Source organism: Dermacentor albipictus, chromosome 2 (assembly GCF_038994185.2).
Source record: "Dermacentor albipictus isolate Rhodes 1998 colony chromosome 2, USDA_Dalb.pri_finalv2, whole genome shotgun sequence".
Taxonomy (NCBI): Eukaryota; Metazoa; Arthropoda; class Arachnida; order Ixodida; family Ixodidae; genus Dermacentor; species Dermacentor albipictus.
The window spans coordinates 137,244,535-137,265,795 of NC_091822.1; the positions used below are offsets into that span (position 1 = coordinate 137,244,535).

At 45.1% G+C, this 21,261-nt stretch overlaps 1 protein-coding gene across 17 annotated transcripts in view; it reads right to left on the reverse strand.

The window, feature by feature from the left end:
• Window positions 1-1,303: 1,303 nt before the first annotated feature.
• Window positions 1,304-21,261, reverse strand: part of LOC135918464 (protein lingerer-like) — a 102,462-nt gene continuing 82,504 nt past the window's right edge. For 3 of the 17 annotated variants that reach the window (XM_065452103.1, XM_065452102.1, XM_065452134.1), the window contains exons 17-23: window positions 17,329-17,397; window positions 13,314-13,395; window positions 9,550-9,818; window positions 6,793-6,880; window positions 5,971-6,063; window positions 5,391-5,449; window positions 1,304-4,163 (exon numbers count right to left, since the gene is read on the reverse strand). In XM_065452103.1, coding sequence (XP_065308175.1) covers window positions 3,951-4,163; window positions 5,391-5,449; window positions 5,971-6,063; window positions 6,793-6,880; window positions 9,550-9,818; window positions 13,314-13,395; window positions 17,329-17,397 — 873 coding nt within the window. In that variant the 3' untranslated portion in view covers window positions 1,304-3,950. Of the gene's footprint in view, window positions 4,164-5,390; window positions 5,450-5,970; window positions 6,064-6,792; window positions 6,881-8,829; window positions 8,990-9,549; window positions 9,819-13,313; window positions 13,396-17,328; window positions 17,398-21,261 lie in introns of those variants that run through there. The other 14 variants (XM_065452116.1, XM_065452106.1, XM_065452105.1 and 11 more) reach the window with 13 other exon arrangements.

Here is a 21,261-nt window from a genome sequence, read left to right on the forward strand (position 1 = left end):
GTTATTCCCCTCAAACAATGGGAGTTAAGGCCGGCCAAGGACTATGCTCTTGCCCATTCGGAGAGTTTTGTTCTTCTAAACAAGGTTGCATGTGACCTAACAAAGTATAGTCGCAACTGCTGTCCCGTTTTCAATGAATCACGACACCCACTGCCTCCTCTGTGGTACTGCTCATTACGCTCGCACACCGTGACAGGACGCCAAGTCCTCGGTAAATTAAGCATACCCTCATGCAAGCTGCTGGAGTGAAGTTCCCCGTACGGCAGGGAATCCGTGACATTTCCCCCCTCACCCGAAGAACACACACACTACAATACTCTTGGACAAATGAGAGGTGTGAAATCATGTAAAATTTTACGTAATAGACAACTTCGGCACCAGAAATCATGTAAAATTTCACGTAATAGACTACCTCGGCACCAATGTTCACCATGCAGTGAAACTTCATGCTGCTGGGCGTAACATTGGCTCTGATGTCATCGCAACTTGGTTCAGGAACAGTGCCGTTATAACTAGTCACTGTAGCCATACTCTTCGTGGAGAGAAATAAGTTCTACATCGCCAATTACCCAAAACTTTACAACCACCTTTGGTAAACTTCCCACAATTGTCTGCCTAGTGAACTGCAATTTACGTTCCATCAGCCTTATTTTTATGTCCACTGCAGGACAAATACCTCTCCGTGCGATTTCAAATCACCTGTTTTGCATTAGCCCAATTCCTGCTTGCAAATTTCACAATTCGATCACCCTGTTAAATTTTCTGCCACCCTTGAAGGCGCTTCCCTTGCCTTCGCATCCATTCGGTAACACAAATGGTCCACCGATTATCCTACTTATGCATTGCATGACCTGCCTACCTCTTTCTCATGTCAACTATATCGGCTATTGCCGTTTACTCTCCAGTCCATCAATCGCGGTCTCTTAACATTAAGCCTATTTTTCATTCAATCTATCTTTAGGCAGTCAACTTTTGCTAACCTCCCAAGTTTCTGCCTCGCACGTTAGCAATGGCAGAATGCAATGATTTTACTTTTTTCTTTTCAACATTTGCAAGCTCCAAGTCGGGATTAATGCCTGCTATGCATGCACTCCGCCCCACATTTATTCTGTCAATTTCCCTTTCATAATCGGGATCCCTTGCAAGTAATCCAACTAGACAAACTATCTTGCAGATTCCAGATGCCAGCTGCCAATTACAAATACCTGTTCTCTTGCCAGGCTACTGAATATTTCCCATCTTCTGGATATTAATGTTTCATAAATGGGTTTAAAAAGCAGCAACACAGCAGAGACCACTTAACTCAAAATTAATGACAAGTATTTTATTTTTTTTCTGGAGCCTCTCGTCACAAACTATATATATATATATCACACCGTCTCACCACACAAACAAACTACCAGCACTTCCCATTTGCATCCTTATATCAGACCATGAGCATTCTGCACTGCGAGGAAACGTCAGGCTGATAACACAGTGAGAAAGAAAACAAACAAAAAATTTATATTCATATATTTACAAACATTTATTTTTTTTCTCTCTCTTCTCATCCTGATTTCATGCAGCAGTGCCACACATTTCTTGCTTCCGTGTAGGGTAAAACAACTTTACAAGGGGACTTCGTTTGCTCTGTTTCACTTGCCCTACGAATATGTATACATATACATTATATATATATATATTTTATGTGTGTCAACTTCACAAACGAAAATGGAGGGCACAAAAATATTACAGGAGGGGAGAACAACATTCTCACAGCGTGCAAGATGGCTCAGTAGAAAAAATACTACCGTAGGCTGCTGCAATTCCCTTATCTCCACACCACACACCCAAGTGCTACTTATAACAGACTACCAAGAAAAAAAAAAATTGCAGAAAGAGCAAATTTGTAAACACAACTGCACTCTGCGGACATTCTTTTCCCCTTTACGGCAGCGCACTATCACGTCAGAAAATTAAAACGTGGAGGCAATGCTTTCCCCCATTCACAACGCCACAGCCTGCCTGCTAGCGCCTGGCAATCGTAAGCTTGTTAACTGCAAGTTAAAAAAAAAAATATGAAAAAAATAGAGGAGAGCAATGAAAGCAGCATGCACACACACAAGCACACAGACACGCACACCAGAATGCAAGAAAAAAAAAAAGCTTCTGTAAAAAAATATGGCGCAGAATATGAATGCAGCAAAGTGCCTCACGATGTCACTTCCTGGCAAATATGTACAAAAGAACCACTCAAGCGCACACGCACTAACAAAATGGAGAGGCAAAAGAGAAACGAGAATCAAGCACACGCAATGGGATAAGTTCAGCTCAGGCTATTCAGATAACGACAACCCAAATAGACAGCTCCCTCCATAGTTCCATTCCTTGCTGGTGCTGTTTCAATCTAGAGCCTTTAGACTAACAAAAGGCGGCAAAGCGACACCAATCTGTGTAATGTCATCTCAAAATGCGCTATTTGGACTTGGCAAAGTCTCAAGTACACTTTGTACTGTGTATAATTTTTTATTTTTTAATGTGCTGTACCGAGTCTTTGCTGGTGCTCATCGCGTTGAAAAATCCAAGTGGCACATTTGTGAAACGGCAGCATTAAGACTGGTGCAGCACTGCCATTAGGCATGGTGTGGATGCCACAGACAATGGCACTGCCCAAGCAAACATGCAAGAGATGGAACTACTCAAGGAGCCACAAAAATACACCCCCCCCCCTGCTCCAGATAGCTTTAAAGAAACTTTTAGAAAAAAAAAAAAGCGCTGGCTAAGCTTTTTATCATAACACTCACAATCTGCCAACAAACAAATGCAAGAAACATTGTTGATCCTACACCTTTGCCAAGTTTCCATTTTTGCTATCAAATGTCACCACTAATGCTTTACATCAAGGGTGTGTTTACAGAGCACTGTTCCACATGGTGAAAAATGTTTTTGAAGGATGCTCTACAACTGGCCCGCAGGCATCCGATTGTTAAAAAAGGAAAAAAGGAAGAAAGACTGAACTATGAGCAACAAAAAACAAGCCCAATGAGCCAAGGAGCAATGCATTAGGTCTTGTTCGAAATATAGTCAAAGAAAAAATATGATATTAGAACACTTTGCAGGCATAAACCATCCATGCAGCAGCATGTGTTGAAAAGCAAATATTTGTAGGAAAAAAAAAAAGCACATTTCCCCGAAATGACTTCACACAATCGCTGCCTTGCGAGAGTACCCCACCCAGCAAGACATGTCTGAAAAGAAATGGTCATGCTTCTACTAGTGGCAAGAACACCAGAGCCTGCCATTGCCAGTACACATTGCCTTGAGTCTTTCGCTCTTGCAGAAGTTCATGACAAACTAGAAGACAAATTTGAAGAGGGAAAAAAGCCTGTAGGGGCTATAATACAGCAAGTGCATGCTACAAGAAGAGATAGAAGAGCAACTGCGCAGGTAAAGATGTGGTGAGGCAAAGAAAAGGAAAAAATGCAAGAAAGAAAAAAAAAAAGTTGGTCTTAAGCACAGAGAGAAAAAAAGAGGCAGCGAGCAGTATCACTATCACTGCAGCAGGGCCACAACAGTATGCAGAGGCACGGAACACCACACGTTTCTACACCCGAAAAACCGTCCCACGAGCAGCCAGCCATTTGGAGACCTAATGTCCAGTCGCACAGTCTCGTTGGCAGCAGAGCCCTGCAAGCCCAGCTAGGCATACAACAGGAGCAAAAGATGGGCCACAGAGAAGGGGGCAGCAGAAAAGGGGGGGGGGGGACTGTCTTGTGAGCGCGTTTGGACAGACAACCTTTTCTGCTCCATCCCTCTCGACAGAAGGGCGGGGTGGAGGAGAGAGTTTGAGAGGTGCATTTTTTTCTTCAAACAAAGGAGAGGGGGTGAAGAGGCATAGATGCAAACTCTGCTTGGGCAAGGAGGGAGTAACTAATATTGGGAAGGACATCCAAGCGTAACACACAGGCTGCTCAGTTGCCCCAGTAAGGGTATCCCTGTCGGATGTGGCCACCCGGTTGCTGCTGCTGCTGCTTTGCCAACGACGGAGGCGAGCCACGAGGTCCCACAAATTGTGGGTACGATGAGCCTCCGGGCTGCTGCTGGTGGCCTGCTGCTGCTGTTGAGGATGCCACTGCCGCTGCCGAGGACTGGGAACCAGTCAGAAAACCTGGCTTCTCAAAAGACTGCACAGAGCGTCAAGGATGGGAGGGGGAAAAAAAAAAAAAAAATTGTCACATCAACTTTTTAAAACACCAGGTGAGCATAAAGCAATGAAAACACATGCATACAAAAACACAGTTAAAAAGAAAAAACAAGTCGCACCATGACAATGACTGTTGGTGTGTCTTGTCTATAGACAAAGCTACGTGCATGCAGCCCTAGTTTCAACATCAAAATAGTTAATCTAAACATGTTATGGCTACCAGCAGTAACTTAGTATGCATGGGTGTTCCAAACAGAAACTAAGTGCACAACACTAGTAGAAATTCCCATGTATGGAATCGTTTACATGTGTTTCTTAGACAAGCATACACAATGTCAAACTACCATTACTACCACACAAGCCTTTCAGATTCCGATATAAGTGGGGAAGAAAAAAAAAAAAAAAAGCATTTGACTTGCATGGGATGTTTTCACAGCTAGAATGCTGGATTTGACAGATGGAGGGTGCAGTAGGAAGACATTACTACCACTGTTGCCAGACTTTCAAAACACTATTACCAGAATAGAACCGCGTTGATACGTTCTTCATGGGCTGTGAATATGTAAAAGCCATAAGGCCAGGTGTGTGTGCCCACATGATGCAGCAGCTACGAAAAATGCAACACCAGAAACGTATCAATGGGATTCTAGCACGCATGTAGATTTTCCAGGTTTCACTGAAGTCTATCTAGACAAAGAAGAAATAAGCAAACTCACTGCGGCAAACAAAAAATGGGGAAAATCAGCAAAAATGTGGAAAAGGCAGAGAAACAATTTGTGCCATCAAAAAGATAGAAGAAGGGTTCTGACCATGAAACTCCAGAGGAGTGCAATGACAGCCATGAGTGGCTAACCCCAGCCACCTGGCAAAGATATGCACGTAAAGGCCACAAGGAGGGGGAGTGAATTTTGAGAAGAGAAAGCAACAGGCAGAGAATGCAGACTTCCAGAGGGTGCCATTCACACAAAAGTTATGGAGATGAAGAAAGTGCCCCTGGGGCAGTAGCAAGCAGATGAAAGTGCTCTGAAGCAACACCCACCAAATTAATGGGAGCCTCGGCAAGCCATGGAGAAGAGCAAAAAGCAGCAGCGGCTCCAAGAGAAGAGGTACGGAATGGAAGAAGAGAGCCGAGAGATAGAGAGAGCGAGAGAGAGAGGGAGAGAGAGAAGAGCAGGAGGAACACAGAGGAGAAACCATGGGTCAGTACCTTTGCTAAATGGGGGTGGGTTCTAGTGTGCCCTGACCTGGAAGCATCGGCCGAACCCACTGCAAGAGAGACAAAGGTCTTGTTCTTCGTTTTGACACCACCCGACACCGCCACGCGCCTCTCCCAAGAAGTCACCCTGGGACAACCTTCCCCAACTTATACCAGTGAAATTAAAATAAAGGGGCACTACATAGTGGCGGTGGTCGCAGCAGCCCTAAATTGCAGCTACACCTGTTGTACTGTGCCCTAGCTTCTTCCTCTGCGTCCCTCTCCCCCGAACCACTCTCTAACTCTTTCCCACCATTGGTTCAGCACACAAGGCACTGCCCACAAAAAGAAGCAGGGGAGCAAAATATACAATAGTAATGGGGTCACATCTGATATCATCACCATCTCTCTCTCAAAAAAACCAAGAAAAGCACACACAACACCTTACTTAGGTTGCAAGCAGAAGCACAACAAAGGTGGTGCACAACACCAGCAGTACATTGTAGAGAATGGGTGCATCTCGAGAGAAATTGCAAAAATGTCGCAGCGGGCGGAGGGTCCGCACCACCTAGACACACACTGCTCTACTCACATGAACCCGAGATGCCCTTAGCCTGTCCCTGAGAACCTGCACCATAGGTGTTTTTGGCGTAGTCTGGTGTCTGAGTCAGGCTGTCATACCCGCCTAGAAGAGAAAAAGGAGGGACGACAAATGACGCACCTACTGCCTGCAAGTCTCAACAGGCACCCTGTGCTCATTTCAGAGCCTCATGAACCACCCTTGTCCTCAACTGCCTCTCATGTCACTCAGAGGAGAGGGAGACTGCACCATTCCAACCAGAAGCTTAGAAGCCTGAGCTTGCAGAAGGAAGGCCATCAAACAGTCCACTGTGCTTTACGACACCCAAAAGCTGGCTGCACACAAACTACCGGTGGAAAAAAAGACAACTTCTAACTAATTCTCACGCAGAACTCCTGCTGTGCACTGCCTTGCAAGGTGTCGATTGTTATACCCTGCAGCTGCTGCTTGGATAAGGGCACCACTACAAAGTGGCTACGATTTTAACATCCCCAGGGCTCTTTGTATACGTGGTAGTCTTTGCACACTGGTGCCTGCACAACCTGCCCTTATCAAAGTGACTCCCACGGGCAAAAACCTGGGAACTTTCATTGTCTTGCAAGCCTGAATGGCCACACACAAAATTTATTAACCCAGACCAGCTAGATGCTGCTTGGCTGCATGCCACACAGAGACTTGCCCTGCCAGTCACAGATGTGGGAATGAAGGATAACAATGTTGACAAGCATGTGAGGGGGAGGGGGGGAGGGAAGGTACAATGGTGGGCACTGGTAAACTTCAAGAAAAAACAAGAGAAATAAAACAGAAGAATCGACTGACAATGGGCAGACGTACCGGAGGTGAACGAGTGGGATGCATACGCACTGGCTTTCTGAAACTGCGCGCTTGTGGTGGGGCCGTGGGCGTTGGTCGCTGGAGGCACCTGCCACACAACACACCCCGGGGTCAGAACTGCCCCGTCTACTTGAAAGTCAAACTAATCTGTACGCTTCTACAGCTATGTTACCCTTTCGCTTGCAAATCTAGTGATCTCTGAATGTGCATTAGAGCTTTAATGCGGGGCACAGCACAGAGGAACCCACCTTTGTTACAAGTGGCCCCCCAACAATTGAGTTATACCTGTGCCACACGTTCAAATTTTATGACATCTGACCTGATGATGTCGATAACAGCGCCTTCTGCAGTGAGCAACGTTAGGGTAATAATATAAAGATAAACATGCATTTACAAGTTTAACTTCCTTCAGGGCTAGTGATATGTAGAAATAAGCATACCATGGTGCCGCTAGCTTTCGTATGTCATTGCCTTCTATAATGTTGCAACCGGATAAGCACGACGGTGATTACATACTCCTTGTTGTGTGCTTGTTGCAGACATTTAACACGACTCTGCTTGCAGCATCATCTCTTCATGTTCTTTTATTTTTTTTTGCATTATATAAAACTTGCTGTGCTTGTTTATGTGTGCTGTATTGCTTAAACACCTGAAAATTTTGTTTCCAGCTAAACAGGACGTCGCTTCAAATTAAGTAAACTGCACTAAGAAAGCTGGAGTGTTGAGAGTACGAATTTCTCAGTCGAATGAATTCTTCGGTAATGCCTTCAGTGACAAATGGCATTGAGGCGAATGCCATTTGATTTGCCTTTGTGGCGCGGGTACTACACGACCACTAAAATAAGAACTGCACAGGCGAGGCATTGGAAATCAAATGCACTGAAGCTGAGATTTTGGTGTCAAGTGCGAATGCCACAATGTACTGTCCCCCAAGCTTGCCCTTGATGCACAGAAACCTCACGCGCATAAAATAGAAGCTTAATAAACTGGGCATGTTTTGTGGCCATACAAGGGTAGCTGTGAGCAAGCCTCATACAAAGTAAAAAAAAACATGACAAAAAGATATGTCCACACAAATTACAATGCAATGCAGGCACAGCTTGTTAAATTAAATAACTGTAAAAAATATGAAATTTGGCCTTTGGACCATGCAATGTACACACAATTTAATACCTCACTGTCTGCGGAAGGTGATGGAAATTGCACTTTCTGCACGGATGTTGTGCTGCAAACAGCAAGCACTGTTGCAATGCAGCAAAAATTTTCTTGGTCTATTCGATTATCTGACAATCAGGTATTCAGAAAAGAGCTTTTCTCACCCCAGAAGAAATCAGAATTGACAAGCTTTTGCTGTGCATCACAGACACAGCAGCTCGCATTATCAATGCTCCATAGTAAAATAACCATTCCTTCCACCCCAACAGGCATTTTTATAGGGATGACTAATTAGAAAACTAGCACCTACAGCGTTAACGGGGCATTAAGACGCTGTGCTCTATTTCATACATAGCAGGCAATACTGTGAATGCTAGAGAGAGATCTCACACTGATGGCACTTACAAGCAAAACTCGATCCCATAGCAGAAGCATGCTATCGGAAGTATTGGTGACTTAACACATTATGGTTGCCGCACACAGATTTCACGAAGTGCCTACAGATTTTAACAACCCTACAGGCATGCTACCGTTTGCTTCTACAACAGGTAGCATGCATTTGTGACAATAATTTGCCACATATTCAGAATGAAGGACAGGTGAAAACATTGCGCAATTTGACATAGCGTGAAATTCACCCATTCAGCCATACCAGACTAAGTTATCTTGTAGTGAGTCTTGCAAGTCTACACTACTTCACCATAAAATGAGCCACCGTGACTCAGTATGACGCAATCACACAGTACCTGCGTAGCTTCCACAGTGTTACCTGCTAGGCAAGACGTATTGTACCACACTGCACTTTCACAAAATAAGCAAGAGCAATTTTTACATTGTCACTATAATCTACACATAAACAGCGCATTTTCATCTAGTGTTTACATTTTACTTCATGTTAATGGTGAAGACGAGAAGCAAAGGGCCCTAAGTGCAGGCGGAAGAAATGAAAAGCACGCCACCCAGAAACGCTAGGCAGGGTAGACGTGCTAAAGTTAAACACTTGCGTGGCATCAGAACGCACGGCGTGGAACTGAAAGAGAAGCTACTTCCAATCACAATTTGCTCACACATATCAATAATTGCCATAAATCACTCCTTTAGCATCGAATTTGTCTAAAGGATCTTCCCACATGTTACACATAAACATACCATCCAGGGCCACCACAATCACAACTGCAGAAGTTATGGTTTAAAAGTGAAATTGCGTAAATATGAGAACTATAATATGAGATCAAAGGCAAACAAATAAACTGAAAGGAAAGGCTTATCTTAGTGAACAAACACGAAAGATTGCAGTGTGAATGAAAGCATGAAAAAAAGGGCCAGAGTTTTTCACAGGAATACAGGGTCCTTGGAACCACTCCACACCCAGAGTATGCTTTTACTGCCTCAAACTGTAGCTCTATACTTGGCATACGAGCAAAACACGGTTCATTGCCCTGAACAATGTTCGATCTGGGTAACTGGCCCTGGTTTGGTTGAGTTGTGTGCCCCCTTTCCCCCCAAACAAAGGCATCTCAACGCTTCATAATGAATTTAGTGTGCATGCAAACGGCAACATACAAGCGTGAACAGGCCTGTGAAGAACAGACCACCACTCACAGGGAACATGGGCGGTGGTCCGTAGTGGTGGATGGATCCGGGCATGAGGTTGGATGGGAAGTAGTAGCCATATCCAGGGGGCAGTGTATTCAGGAATTGCTGGCTGGCTGCTGCCTGCTGTCCTGCCGTGGGGGGTGCGCCCTGCTGTCCCCCTTGGGCCCCACCCTGGGCAGCAGCTGCAGCACCCGCTGCAGCCCCTTGGGGTCCCACCCCAGCTACCGTGCCGGGACTGCTGTCGCTGTTCTCACCACGGCCAAACTTGTTACTCTCTGCAAGGCAGAGCCAAGAGGGAACAGTGCGTCTTGAGTTGGCAGTTATAAAACAGGGTGTGTTCACATCGCACACACGGACTACTGGCTCCCTCAGAGAAAACCCATCTCAAAGTAAAGACCTAAGACATCAAGCACTCCGCATAAGACAAAAGAGCAGCACAGAACACATACACAAAGCACTAGCACTGTGTGTTCGGTGTTGATCATTTATCCTGTGCTGGGTGCACTATGCCTTAGGCCTTCAGGCTCGATCACACTAGGCTGACACGACACTGATTTTGGTCTGCCGACTAATGGCGACAGCGTTTTCGTGTTGGTGTCCATGCCACACTGCACCAATGACAACAGTGTGCAGGTAGATCGTTGAGAGCCGTGTTGGCGAAGCATCGGCAGAGAGCTAGGCGATTTTCTTTTTACAACGCAACGGCATGACCATACATGACTGAAGATGGCACTACCTTCTAGGTGAAAGCCAGCCGCTTCAGATCTATCGATCCCAACAAGTATTTGCTATCAATCTGAGTAATGACGCTTCGACAACAAGCTATTATTGACAACTTTGTGCTATTTCAGAGATACATTCTCGGTTTCCGAGCTCATTAGACCTAAAAAAGGCAGCTATATAAGCTGGACATAGCTTCTTAGATTACAAGCACTGTCACATCTCAGAGGTAACAAATTACGAATGCTTGCTTGTTTTTTGCTCGATTGAAGGTGCCACACAAGGCTAATTTGTTTCTGTTTATACTTGCTGCCGTTCGTGGTTTGCTTTCAAATACAGTGGAAGCCAATGTTCTTGTGGAAAACAGTAGAAACTATGCAGCGCTGACCTGGAATACTGACGAAATGCTGCAAACAATGATTTGAACTGGCAATCAGCGTAGCATCTCCCAGAGACAAGCTGATATGAGCTACCGTGCTTCGCAAACAGCTTTCACTGCCCATTTTGGTAACAGGTTCTTGCTTTCCGTGCCATGTCGGTCGCTTGTGTCCGGATTGTACGAAGTCGAGAGCGATCCATTTCATGTTGCCATGGACAGAAGTGAACTACACTGAACTCAAGAGACCAAAATTTAAATTGTATCGGCCTAGCGAGACCGGGTCATTAATTAAGCCCACAATTATTGGCATATGCTCACAAACCCCCTCGTCGTTTGGTTCTCCAATGAACAAGATCGGCACTGGCTCTGTTGCAGACTGCTGGCAAGGGCTGACAATCGTGCATTTCAACTTCAGAAGTATGCTTTCATTAATTTTGGACACGATTAAGTATATATAGAAGTGCAGCTACTGCGGACAATTTCAAGAAGACTGGCTGAAAAACAGTCCACAGATTGGTTTTGTCAGTGTTGACGTCACAAAATGGTGTCACGCTGCCACGATTCGCTGTTGTCATTCGTGCTGGAGGTGTTGTCGGCTTAATGCGACAGTCTCTCTCAGCGACACAGTCTGCTGACTAATTGGACAATTACCAGCACCGTCATGTCACTCTTTTGCCAGTGTTGGGTGGCCTAGCGTAAGTGAGCCTTTAGTATGACATACCAACGAGCCTAACATGTAACCACGGCCAGTCTCAAAGACCACGCTTTCTTTTTTTAGTAATGCAGGCATCAGAAATACACCACGACAGCCGTGTTTCATTAACAAGCAAGTGACTGGACTTTTGCAACAATGCTTCCTTTAATGTCCGAAACATACCCTGGAAAAAATTATTCGTGCCAGTTTCTTTTTTGCCATGCAATCATCTATTAGAAATGTACTTGTGAAGGTGCAAGTGCAAAATTTGCAGCCCCACCTCAGTTTTCAAGTGTTTCATTCAGCTACACTTCACTCAGGAGAACGAAAGTCATTTTAAAGTTATCATCATTGGAGAGGCTGCAAGTACGCACACTAATATTGTAACTGCCATGTCACCTTACAAGGCACTTGTTGCCTTCACTATGCTTGCCGCCCAAATGCAAGAATTATTGGAAACACTGGTCCCTCACGGGTGAAAGTTTCACCCGATTATTGGAAAGTCTGTTATTTATCTTATCTCCTTGCTTGATGCCCCACAGAATATGGTCATGTATCGCATACAACACATTACTGAAATTCAGGAGCAAACTCAGTCTTTACTTCTGAAAGGCGTTGCTAAGAACATATATAAAATAAGCTGCAATGGTACCCAACAGAAGCTTTCAAAACATGGTAACCACAAAAAGTGATTTTACTTTTCGCTGATGATGCAGTTTGCAATCGAGAGTTGTGTTGCTTACCAAGGGTATGGATTTTTAGTTGGTTCGTTGCAGTAATTGGGGTGTTAACGCTGAATTGACTCGATACAGGAGAAGGAAGACGCCAGGATGTCCGCTAGTCGTCTTTCTTGTCCTTGTTAATTCAGCGCTGTGACCTCAATTACTGTGTTGCTCGACTACACCCTGTAGGAAATTTTGGCTGTATGCTGGACGTTGCAAGTGACGTCTGAGTGTTCTACTGAAATATTTTTTATTTACTACCTTTTTCTTCAAAACAAATTTACTGAGCATCTCGCAGATGTCTAGGGGGGCACACAAAAAGCCCATGCAAAGGCTTGACTAGGGGATTTGCTCCCCCTATAACATTCATTTTCACAGGAGACTGGAAGAAACGCTACAAAGGCATGCTGCCAGGAGGCCAACTTCTCTGCCACATACTGCCCCTTTGTCTTGAATAGCACCCGCAAGAGACATTGCTGCCCTGCCTTCTCTCACACACAGGAGCCAAGGGACTGCATGACACTCGTGTCACAAGTGCCCCTGTCCATCTCTTCCTTTCTTGCTTTGCGGCTCACTTTCAGTAGCACTCTTATGCTAACTTACTGAAGTTTTTTTCATCTGTTTTCATGGCATACAACAATGTAATACCTTGCTGACACAAGTGTCAGTGAACGATCTGCACATGCTCACCTGCTCGCGATGCCCAAACTTAGTGAAGCAGAATGACTGCAATAGAATGACTGTAGTCATAGCTGACTACAATCATTTCTCGTGCTTGCCAAGAAATTGTCGTGAGGGAACACGACATGAGACATTGTTGAAGAGAAGCAAGGCGACTTTCTGAATCGAGCGTCTTTCTGCCTGAAGGCTTTCATCCAGCTCTACGATTTCATTGCCTTTTCATTGCCCTTTAGCATTGAAATAGTACATTGCGATAAAAATATTTGAGGCGACATTGCAGTTACAAAGAGGGCACAAAGGGCAAAGGCTCAAGTGGGCTAGGTCAATGTGCCCGTTACGTGTGGCTGTAGTGCCAGACATTCTCGCATATGGCAATAAATGCAACCGGAACAGCTCTCACTGGGTCCGTCAGGATTCTGGGATTAGCCTCACATTCGTGCCACAGCAAAGCATTGTGGTGCGATGCCCACTGTCTGCTAAAGGGCAATCTGAAAGCTGTTGGAAAAAAAAAAAAAGTATAGCTTAGCACAGCCATTTCACTGCTTTTACTTATTAGCAACGAGGCAACACTCACCTGCGTAAGCCATGTTGTTCAATGTAAGGTCTCGGCCGGCTAGGCTCGTGGCAGGCACAGGGTACTGCATGTCATAGTAGCCCTGTGTTGGCCAGGTTGAGGAAGAAAAAAAAGGGAATGGCACAATGCCCTCTAGCAAAGCCCACAGAGAATCTTCGTCCTAAAAGAGTATAAATGCAAGCGGCCATGGCAAGCACACCCCCTATGCCTTCGTCGCAAAGTAAAAGGCTACTCTCCCTGTTAGAATACTCGTTTGTAAAGATGCTGTACCCGTGAAAAGCACCAAACCTTTCCACTTCAGATATTGAAGGGAATACAGCAAGGCAGCAGAAAAGTTACATATTGATGAAATTTACAGCTAAGAGCCTCCAAACATAGGCTATACTAGCACTGCAATACACGTAACGGCAAGAGCATTCTCTTCATTGCTTGCCAAAATATTTCCATTTTAGCAGCAAAGTGAGAGTGAGCAAATCGCGAGAGTGAGCTGAGAAAAGATTAGCATGTTGAAGCCTCATTGTGCCCTGCACTTGCTGCTAAAAAAATTCCTGCTCTTCAACCTCTGCACTGTATTACTACTATCACTGCGCAGCCTCTGCAATGAATCAACAATATGCAACACCCCTGTCACACGGTTGTACTGTAGCTGCCTGGAAAATCGCCAATGTCAACAGATCAGTGCTCTCTGAAGGTCACTGTATATGAAGCAGCTAGCAATTTATGAGAGACTTGCCAAGTTATACAAATGGGGTGAACATGCATTGCACTACACTAGGCAATCTGTAGCTATATTGTGCAAAATTATTAACTCCACTCTCACGGAGGAAAATACCCTGTGGCTTCAATGTCTGAGTGCACTATGTAGAATCAATTTCCGATTCTTTCAGACTCCTTTGGGGAAGAGAAAACGCCCAGAAAAATGAATGCATGCCTTTTAGTGCCCCCAAGGGCTCAAATTGCCACCTAAACATCTGAAATAGCTCTGAAGGCCTGCCAGTACATTTATTAGGTATATCGATGATCGTACTGTGACAAAAAATGATGGGTGCACACGTTATCCTTAAAAAATACACAGCGTCTAGTGACAGTTGCCTCTCTCTACTCGTATGTTTCGCCGCAATACATCCCATCTGCTTCCCCACGTGACCCTACTGTATTACAGCGAGGCTCACTACTGGGAACCCCATAATGGAATGCTTGACCGTTGGCATGCTTCCCGCGCTTCGAAGCTATCAGCGAGGACGATAGAGGTGGAATTGGCACCATTGCCGACAGTGACGAATTGTTTCAATGAAAAACATGGCACTGAACAGTAGGAAAATTGGTGGTGAACACTGAACCAGTTGGGTCTAGTTAGCATTGCTGCGATGGTAGGTACAGCTGCCAGTGGACCAGCGTGTGAGAGCACTGGCTTGAGGCCGCGAAATAACCAAAATGGCGGCAGTGGTGACTCATTAATGCCGTTTCGAACCTGCAGTCACGGCAGAAGTCTGGAAAATGGGATGGCAAATGGTTTCCGCATGCAGAAATTCCGACGTTCTTGTACACTGGCTATACGAGGAAGGAGTGTGAATGATAGGGCATGCCCGAAAAACTGGCCGTTGATTGTACTGCCTCTACCTGTTGAATATTTCTATGCTGTACGGAACAGTTTCGGTCGTACTTGCTCCGATATTAACTTTGCCTACACTTTCAAAACTTCACTGCTTCACAGGACCTGCTTTGTATATTTTAGTTTACAACTTTGCTAGCTCTAAATCACGCGACTTGCTAGATGAAAATGACAAATATTACTGTCGCACGCTCAAATTTGTGAAATTTTTTTATTTCGGTGGTAAAGCGCACACTAAAAGTGCATGGGTATTTTTGTTTTGTGAAGCAGTCGTACTGACCTCTGATAAATCTTTATTGATTAATTTCTTTTGTAAACTGTATGCTGCAATAAACCTCATTTTTCTGTTTACATTCATAAAGCAACAGTTTCCTCATATGTACACATCCCACCGATGAGGAAGTCAGTGCTTCAGGTGTGTTATCGGTCTCAACTCTCCCACACCTTCTGCTGTGTACAATGCAGGGGGGAGTGGGCAATGACAAACGTTAGTGGAGATGTTTGGGATCACAATGTTGAGTGTGAATTGAGCCACTAAGTGTGGTTTAACTATTGCCGAAGAGTGGAGATACACTGCTTGGGTGAGAGAACCTTAGGTGTAGGCAACTCCAATGATTTTCGTGTGGCAAGGGTACAAACAAATGTGAGCTTATAAAGCAACAAAATGGCAACCACATGGGATCCATTTCCGACCTACTTTTGGTGCAGTGTCAGGCCATGCATTTTACACCATACACTCTCATAAAGCACAGAGCAATTTTATTAGTACGAGCTCCACGGTGCAAAATGAATGACCTAACAATGGTCAATGCCAGTATGCCAAAAGTATTTTGGAAATAGTATGTGCCATTGGATTGCCACTTGATACATTTAATTATGAGACTCTACTATGGCAACGGAAATGAAGTTCTCAAGGGTTCAGCAAACAAGAGAAGCAAAGATATGCAAGAAAGTTTGCAGTAATGTTAATAATCATGATTAAGAATAATCACACTGGCACTTTTTATACGGCACCCCTGAGGCGTATTCACAAAGAATGTCCAAATCTGCCAATGCCTCTGCACCTTTAGGCAACAGGGCATACATTCTTTAACAAAATTTAGTTGAGGCTGTTCAGAAACTCAATTCAGAGGGAATAGCGATGTCAATGCAATTACATGCACACACACAACAGTAACAACATCTTGGATGTTACTTACATGCACTTGAAAAAAATCTTGCTAAAGAGAGCACTTTTTAAAGAACACTTGTACAGTGCATCAAACACAGTTCAAAGGAAGTAACGAGAAACAGAAGTGGAAATTTCATTAGCAACACTGGGGACACATCACAGTGCAACAGGCAAGTAATTAAAGCCTGCTGCAGACGAAGTAAAATGCCCACGATGGAATGCAAAAACAGACTTTCGCACTACATAAACATAACACAGCTACACAAAAACAAGGTTACATTGCAGAAGTTACTGAAAAAAAAAAGGAAAAAACTGGGTAAATTTGCATACCCAAACAAAACCCAAATGCACAACACAGAGCCAGCGTATAGGCAACCTGTGCACAATCGCACAGGGAACAACCCACATGCAGCCCCGAGTGCATGCAAAAAAATTATATATATATATATATATATATATATATATATATATATATATATATATATATATATATATATATATATATATTGCTTCACAGAACCATGATACTTTACTAAGCATCGCCATTCCATCTGAAGTGAGTAACACGTATAGCAACAACTTGGCTAAAATGCCCAATCAGTGAACAAATGTGTTTGTTATATACAACTATCTCCCAACACACAGGATGCTTTGGAGTAGTTTTCTATCCCACCATGTTTGATTTTCAAGAAATCCTATGAATTCCAGGATGCAGTGGACAAGTGTGATGCTTTCACTGCTGCCCTATCTGCAGCGCACCTCTATATGCCACCACATGACCAGGGCAAGCAACCAAATGCATATGTAATGAATGCTGTACACCTTTTTAAGGCTAAAAGAGTGTCCAGAAGCTTCAATGACCACAAACCCAACTAACACAAAGTGCCAGTGTAAATAATAAATAGCTCTCTATATTAAATTTGCTATAGGACTAAAAGCTGTGGTGCCGGTCAAAACTTAAGGAGACACAAAGTCCCTTACAGGCAGTGGGAAAATGAGTAGCTGTTAGAAGAGAGTGAGAAATGAACAGTGCAGAACAATGGGAGAAAACATGAGTGCAAGGAGAAATTGCTATAAAGCACAAGAGGCAGCAAGAAAAACAGCACGGCACAGCAACCAAGTGAAAAAGCAAGGAAATTAGCAGCTTGTGTAGACAGAGAAGCTTGCGTAAATAAGGAAAAGAAAATATGCCAGTGCTCTCAAACCAAGGAGACAGAGTGAGTGAGACCTACCAGGTGTGGCATTCTAGTCTGTAGCACTTGCAAGTCTTCGTAGCTATACAAAGGCTGCTGCTGCAAGCCCTTTTGTGGGTCGGGCCAAACAGAAAACAAAAGGGGGGAAAAAAAGGACAGGAGAAAAAAATAAATAAATAAAAAGGTCAGGATCAACATGCTTTCAAAAGCTCATCACAGAACCAAACAACAGAAACGTAACATAAATGCAACCAAATCGCAAACACATGCCATGTTTCAATGTACATCAAAGTAAAACTAAACTGCACAATATAGGGCACAACTTTGAGGTCACAAAAGCTGGCGCCTGTACACACCTCTGGAACAAGGAAGCCATACACACATTGCAAAGCTTCCATTAGTGAGCAGAATTCTTTTACCAATGCCTCAAGCGTTTTGCGCGGTGAAGCCCCAATGTGATTATGATGCACACTGTAGTGGGGGTCTCCATATTAATTTTGACCATGTGGGGTTTCGTACAAGCTGACGCATGTTACAGGTGCAGTTTTTGTAGTTCGTCCATATCAAATGCAGCCTGGTGCAGCCAAGATTAAATCCGCAAGTTCGAGCTCAGCAACGCAAAACCATAGCTGCTGAGCTACTGGACAAGCCCCTGCAATACAAGGCCACGAGAGCTCCCACTGCACAAACGGCATCTGTGCAGACTGTGAAACGATGTTACTGCAACATTCACTGCAGGCCTAAACATGGGTAGTGTTTTGCCTACATTTGTTTGTGTGGCTTCCCTCTTCCTAGAACTCTTAAGCATCAATACCCAGGAATACAACAAAAGGGACAAGTAATTATCCGGATGCTACAACAACATTGGCTATGCATAGGTGCACAGCCATTAATACTATATTTGAATCTAGGCCAATAGTGTTTTTTTTTTCTTTAAAATCGTGTACCAAACTCTAGGGTCAGCTTAAATTTGAAGATTTAAGAAAACTCGCCAGTTTCCCGTTTAAGGGGGGACACGGCTCTTTGGGACCGAAAATCGGTCAAAAAGCCCGATTTTCAATCTTTTCATTTTTGGATTCATGGCATAATTCTGCACCTTTGAGCAAATTTCCATTTAAATCTGATGCGTAATTGCGCCGTAATGTCGATTTAAAATAATGTAGTTTCTGAAAGCGCCCTTTAAATTGAGGACAAACAGCGCTAGTTACGACCGCGCGCCGCGCAAAAACGAAAAGCCGCACCTATGCCATCTTGGTCTTGTTTGAAAGCTCGCGCGTCCGGCTTCCCACCCTCTCTCGGCCAGCCACTATGTGCCAGCCGCAGTAAAATAAAACAAGCGCAAAGTTTTCTTCAACGCGCGTTCTTATTGGTCGGTAAAAGCACGTGACCCGAATGGCACCATCTGATAGGCTTAGGCCGGTTGCCCTGGCATGAGCGCTGCGCATGCCGCCATTTTGAGCGGGTCCTCGCTACTGCACGGAACTATGCCAGGGGGTCCGAAGAAGCACCATTCCGTGTATATGTTCGGCCGGAGACGAAGGAAAACGAAAAAGAAAGTAGGGGAATCGTCTTCTTTTCCGTCTGAAGTAAGCGACCGACGAGGAGCAAGTGCAGACGAGCAGCCGCATGATAGCCGCGGAGAAGCAAACAAGGCATCGCTGGACGACGCATCGCTGAACAGTGCTCCCATCACTTCTGCGGATCGTCAGCCGCCCGATTGCCGCGGAGAAGCAGAAAATGCTTCGCTGGACGATGCTTCGCTGGACAGTGCAGCCAACACGCCTGCGGACGCCAGACTCGCCGACCAACGCACGGACGGGCAACCGCCCTGCCGCGGAGAACCAAACAATGCCTCGCTGGAAGTTGCATCGGTGGACAGCGCACCCGACGCGTCTGAAGTGTCCGCCCGAGTGAGAATTGACTCGAAAACTGTGACCGACAGCGACGTAAGGGAGGCAAGCGCTCGTGAAAAGGCTACGGTCGAGCGGCTTGCGTCGACGGCAGCAACGACGCGAAAGATGCAGCAGTTCACGGAACTCGGCGGCGCGGCAGCGTCGGTAACAGACGAACGTAAGACAGCGTTTACTGCCGTCGACATGCGTGCGATAAACTCCCTCCTTGGCTTTATGCGCTGCCAGACTTGTCAAGGACGCGCGGAGATGGTGACAGGAGATCGCGAGTACGGCCTCGCAGTGAAACTGATGCTCATCTGCGAGAGGTGCGGTGAGATAGCGACTGAGTGGAGTTCGCGACGGGTACAGAGTGAAAAGAAATGCAACCCGTTTGAAATTAATATCCTTGCCGGGCGTGCGATGCTCGCAACAGGTAACGGCCAGACAGCCATGAATGACATTTTCGCAGCGATGGGCCTGTCTGGCCGAGGTCTCCACAACAAGACGTTTCAGCGGCATTTGAAAAAAACTCTGAACCCCGGTGCGACGCGCGCAGCTGAGGCTGTTATGGTGCAGTGCGCGGAAAAAGCGGTTACACTTTACGAAAACTTGTGTTTTGGACACAAAGGCAACATTGCCGTGTGCTTTGATGGCACCTGGATGACGCGGGGCCATTCTTCGCATATAGGAGTAGGCGCAGTGGCGGAGCTATTTACCGGCTACATCCTGGACTACGTCGTACTTTCAAACTTTTGTTTGGGCTGTGAAATTGGGCCCAGACCTGACTCTGATGAGTATGCTGGGTGGAGGAAGTCCCATCAGTGCCAGATGAACACTGATTGTAAATCTGGCCAAATGGAAGTTGAGGCTGGATTAATCTTGTTCCAGCGTTCTTTAGAACGCAACAAAGTAAAGTACTCAACCATGCTGTGCGACGGTGACAGCCGCACTTTTAATGCTATCAAGGATGCAAAGGTGTACGGCTTTGTAGATGTTCAGAAAGAAGACTGCATCAATCATGTACAAAAACGTATGGGTGCAGCGCTTCGAAACCTGCTCCAGAAGCACAAAAGTGAAGGCATGCAGGGACTTGGTGGCAAGGGGAGGCTCACAGCAGACCTCATCAACAGGCTGAGTGCCTATTATGGTCGAGCACTCAAGTCTCACTGTGGTGATGTTGACGCCATGCAGAGAGCGGTAATGGCAACGTACCACCATGTCACGTCAACCGACAGCTGCTCTAACCACAGCCTGTGCCCAAGTGGCAAGGATTCTTGGTGCCGTCATAATGCGGCAACAGCAAAAGGTGAGCCACAACCAAGGCACAAGTATAACTTGCCAGCGGACGTGGCAAAGGCCCTTTTGCCTGTGTATGAGCGCTTGGCAGATGTAAAGCTGCTGGATAGGTGCAAGCGAGGGAGAACCCAAAACTCCAATGAATCATTCCACTCAGTCATCTGGAGTATGATTTCCAGAGAGGAGCATTTCTCCCGTTTTGCTGTGGAGGCAGCCGTTGCAGAAGCAGTGCTACGCTTCAATACTGGAAATGAATATGCGGCAACAGCCATTCTTCAAGAAATGAATATGAATGTGACAGACTCCGGCTCAAAAAGAGCCAAAGAAAAAGACTTGCGTCGCACCACTGCTTCCAGGAAAAAACGGGCATTATCACTGGGCCTCCAGACGATGGCAAAAAAGAAGCACCAATCTGGGATGCACCCAGATTATTCCCCAGGTGCATTTTCGTAATTTGAGGTGCTTTCGTTCTCATAAAGGTGCTTGAAACCGTTTTTCTTCGTTTTCTCAAAACTACAATTTTGGCACACAAGCAGTTTTGGAGTGAACATATTTCTGTTTGTATTTGTGCTAGCACAGTAATTTTTTTTTCCCTGAAAACAGAAACTCTTACTCTATGTAGTAAGGCTAATTTCACTGCGCATATTGGTCAGTAACATTTTTTAAAAAGATACTGTGTATAAAGCAGGTGAGGGAACTTTTACTGCAATGGGTTTAGCAACCCCTAGATTTAGACCTAATTGGCCTAGGAGACTCATTCTTGTTTTACTACATTCCTTAGATG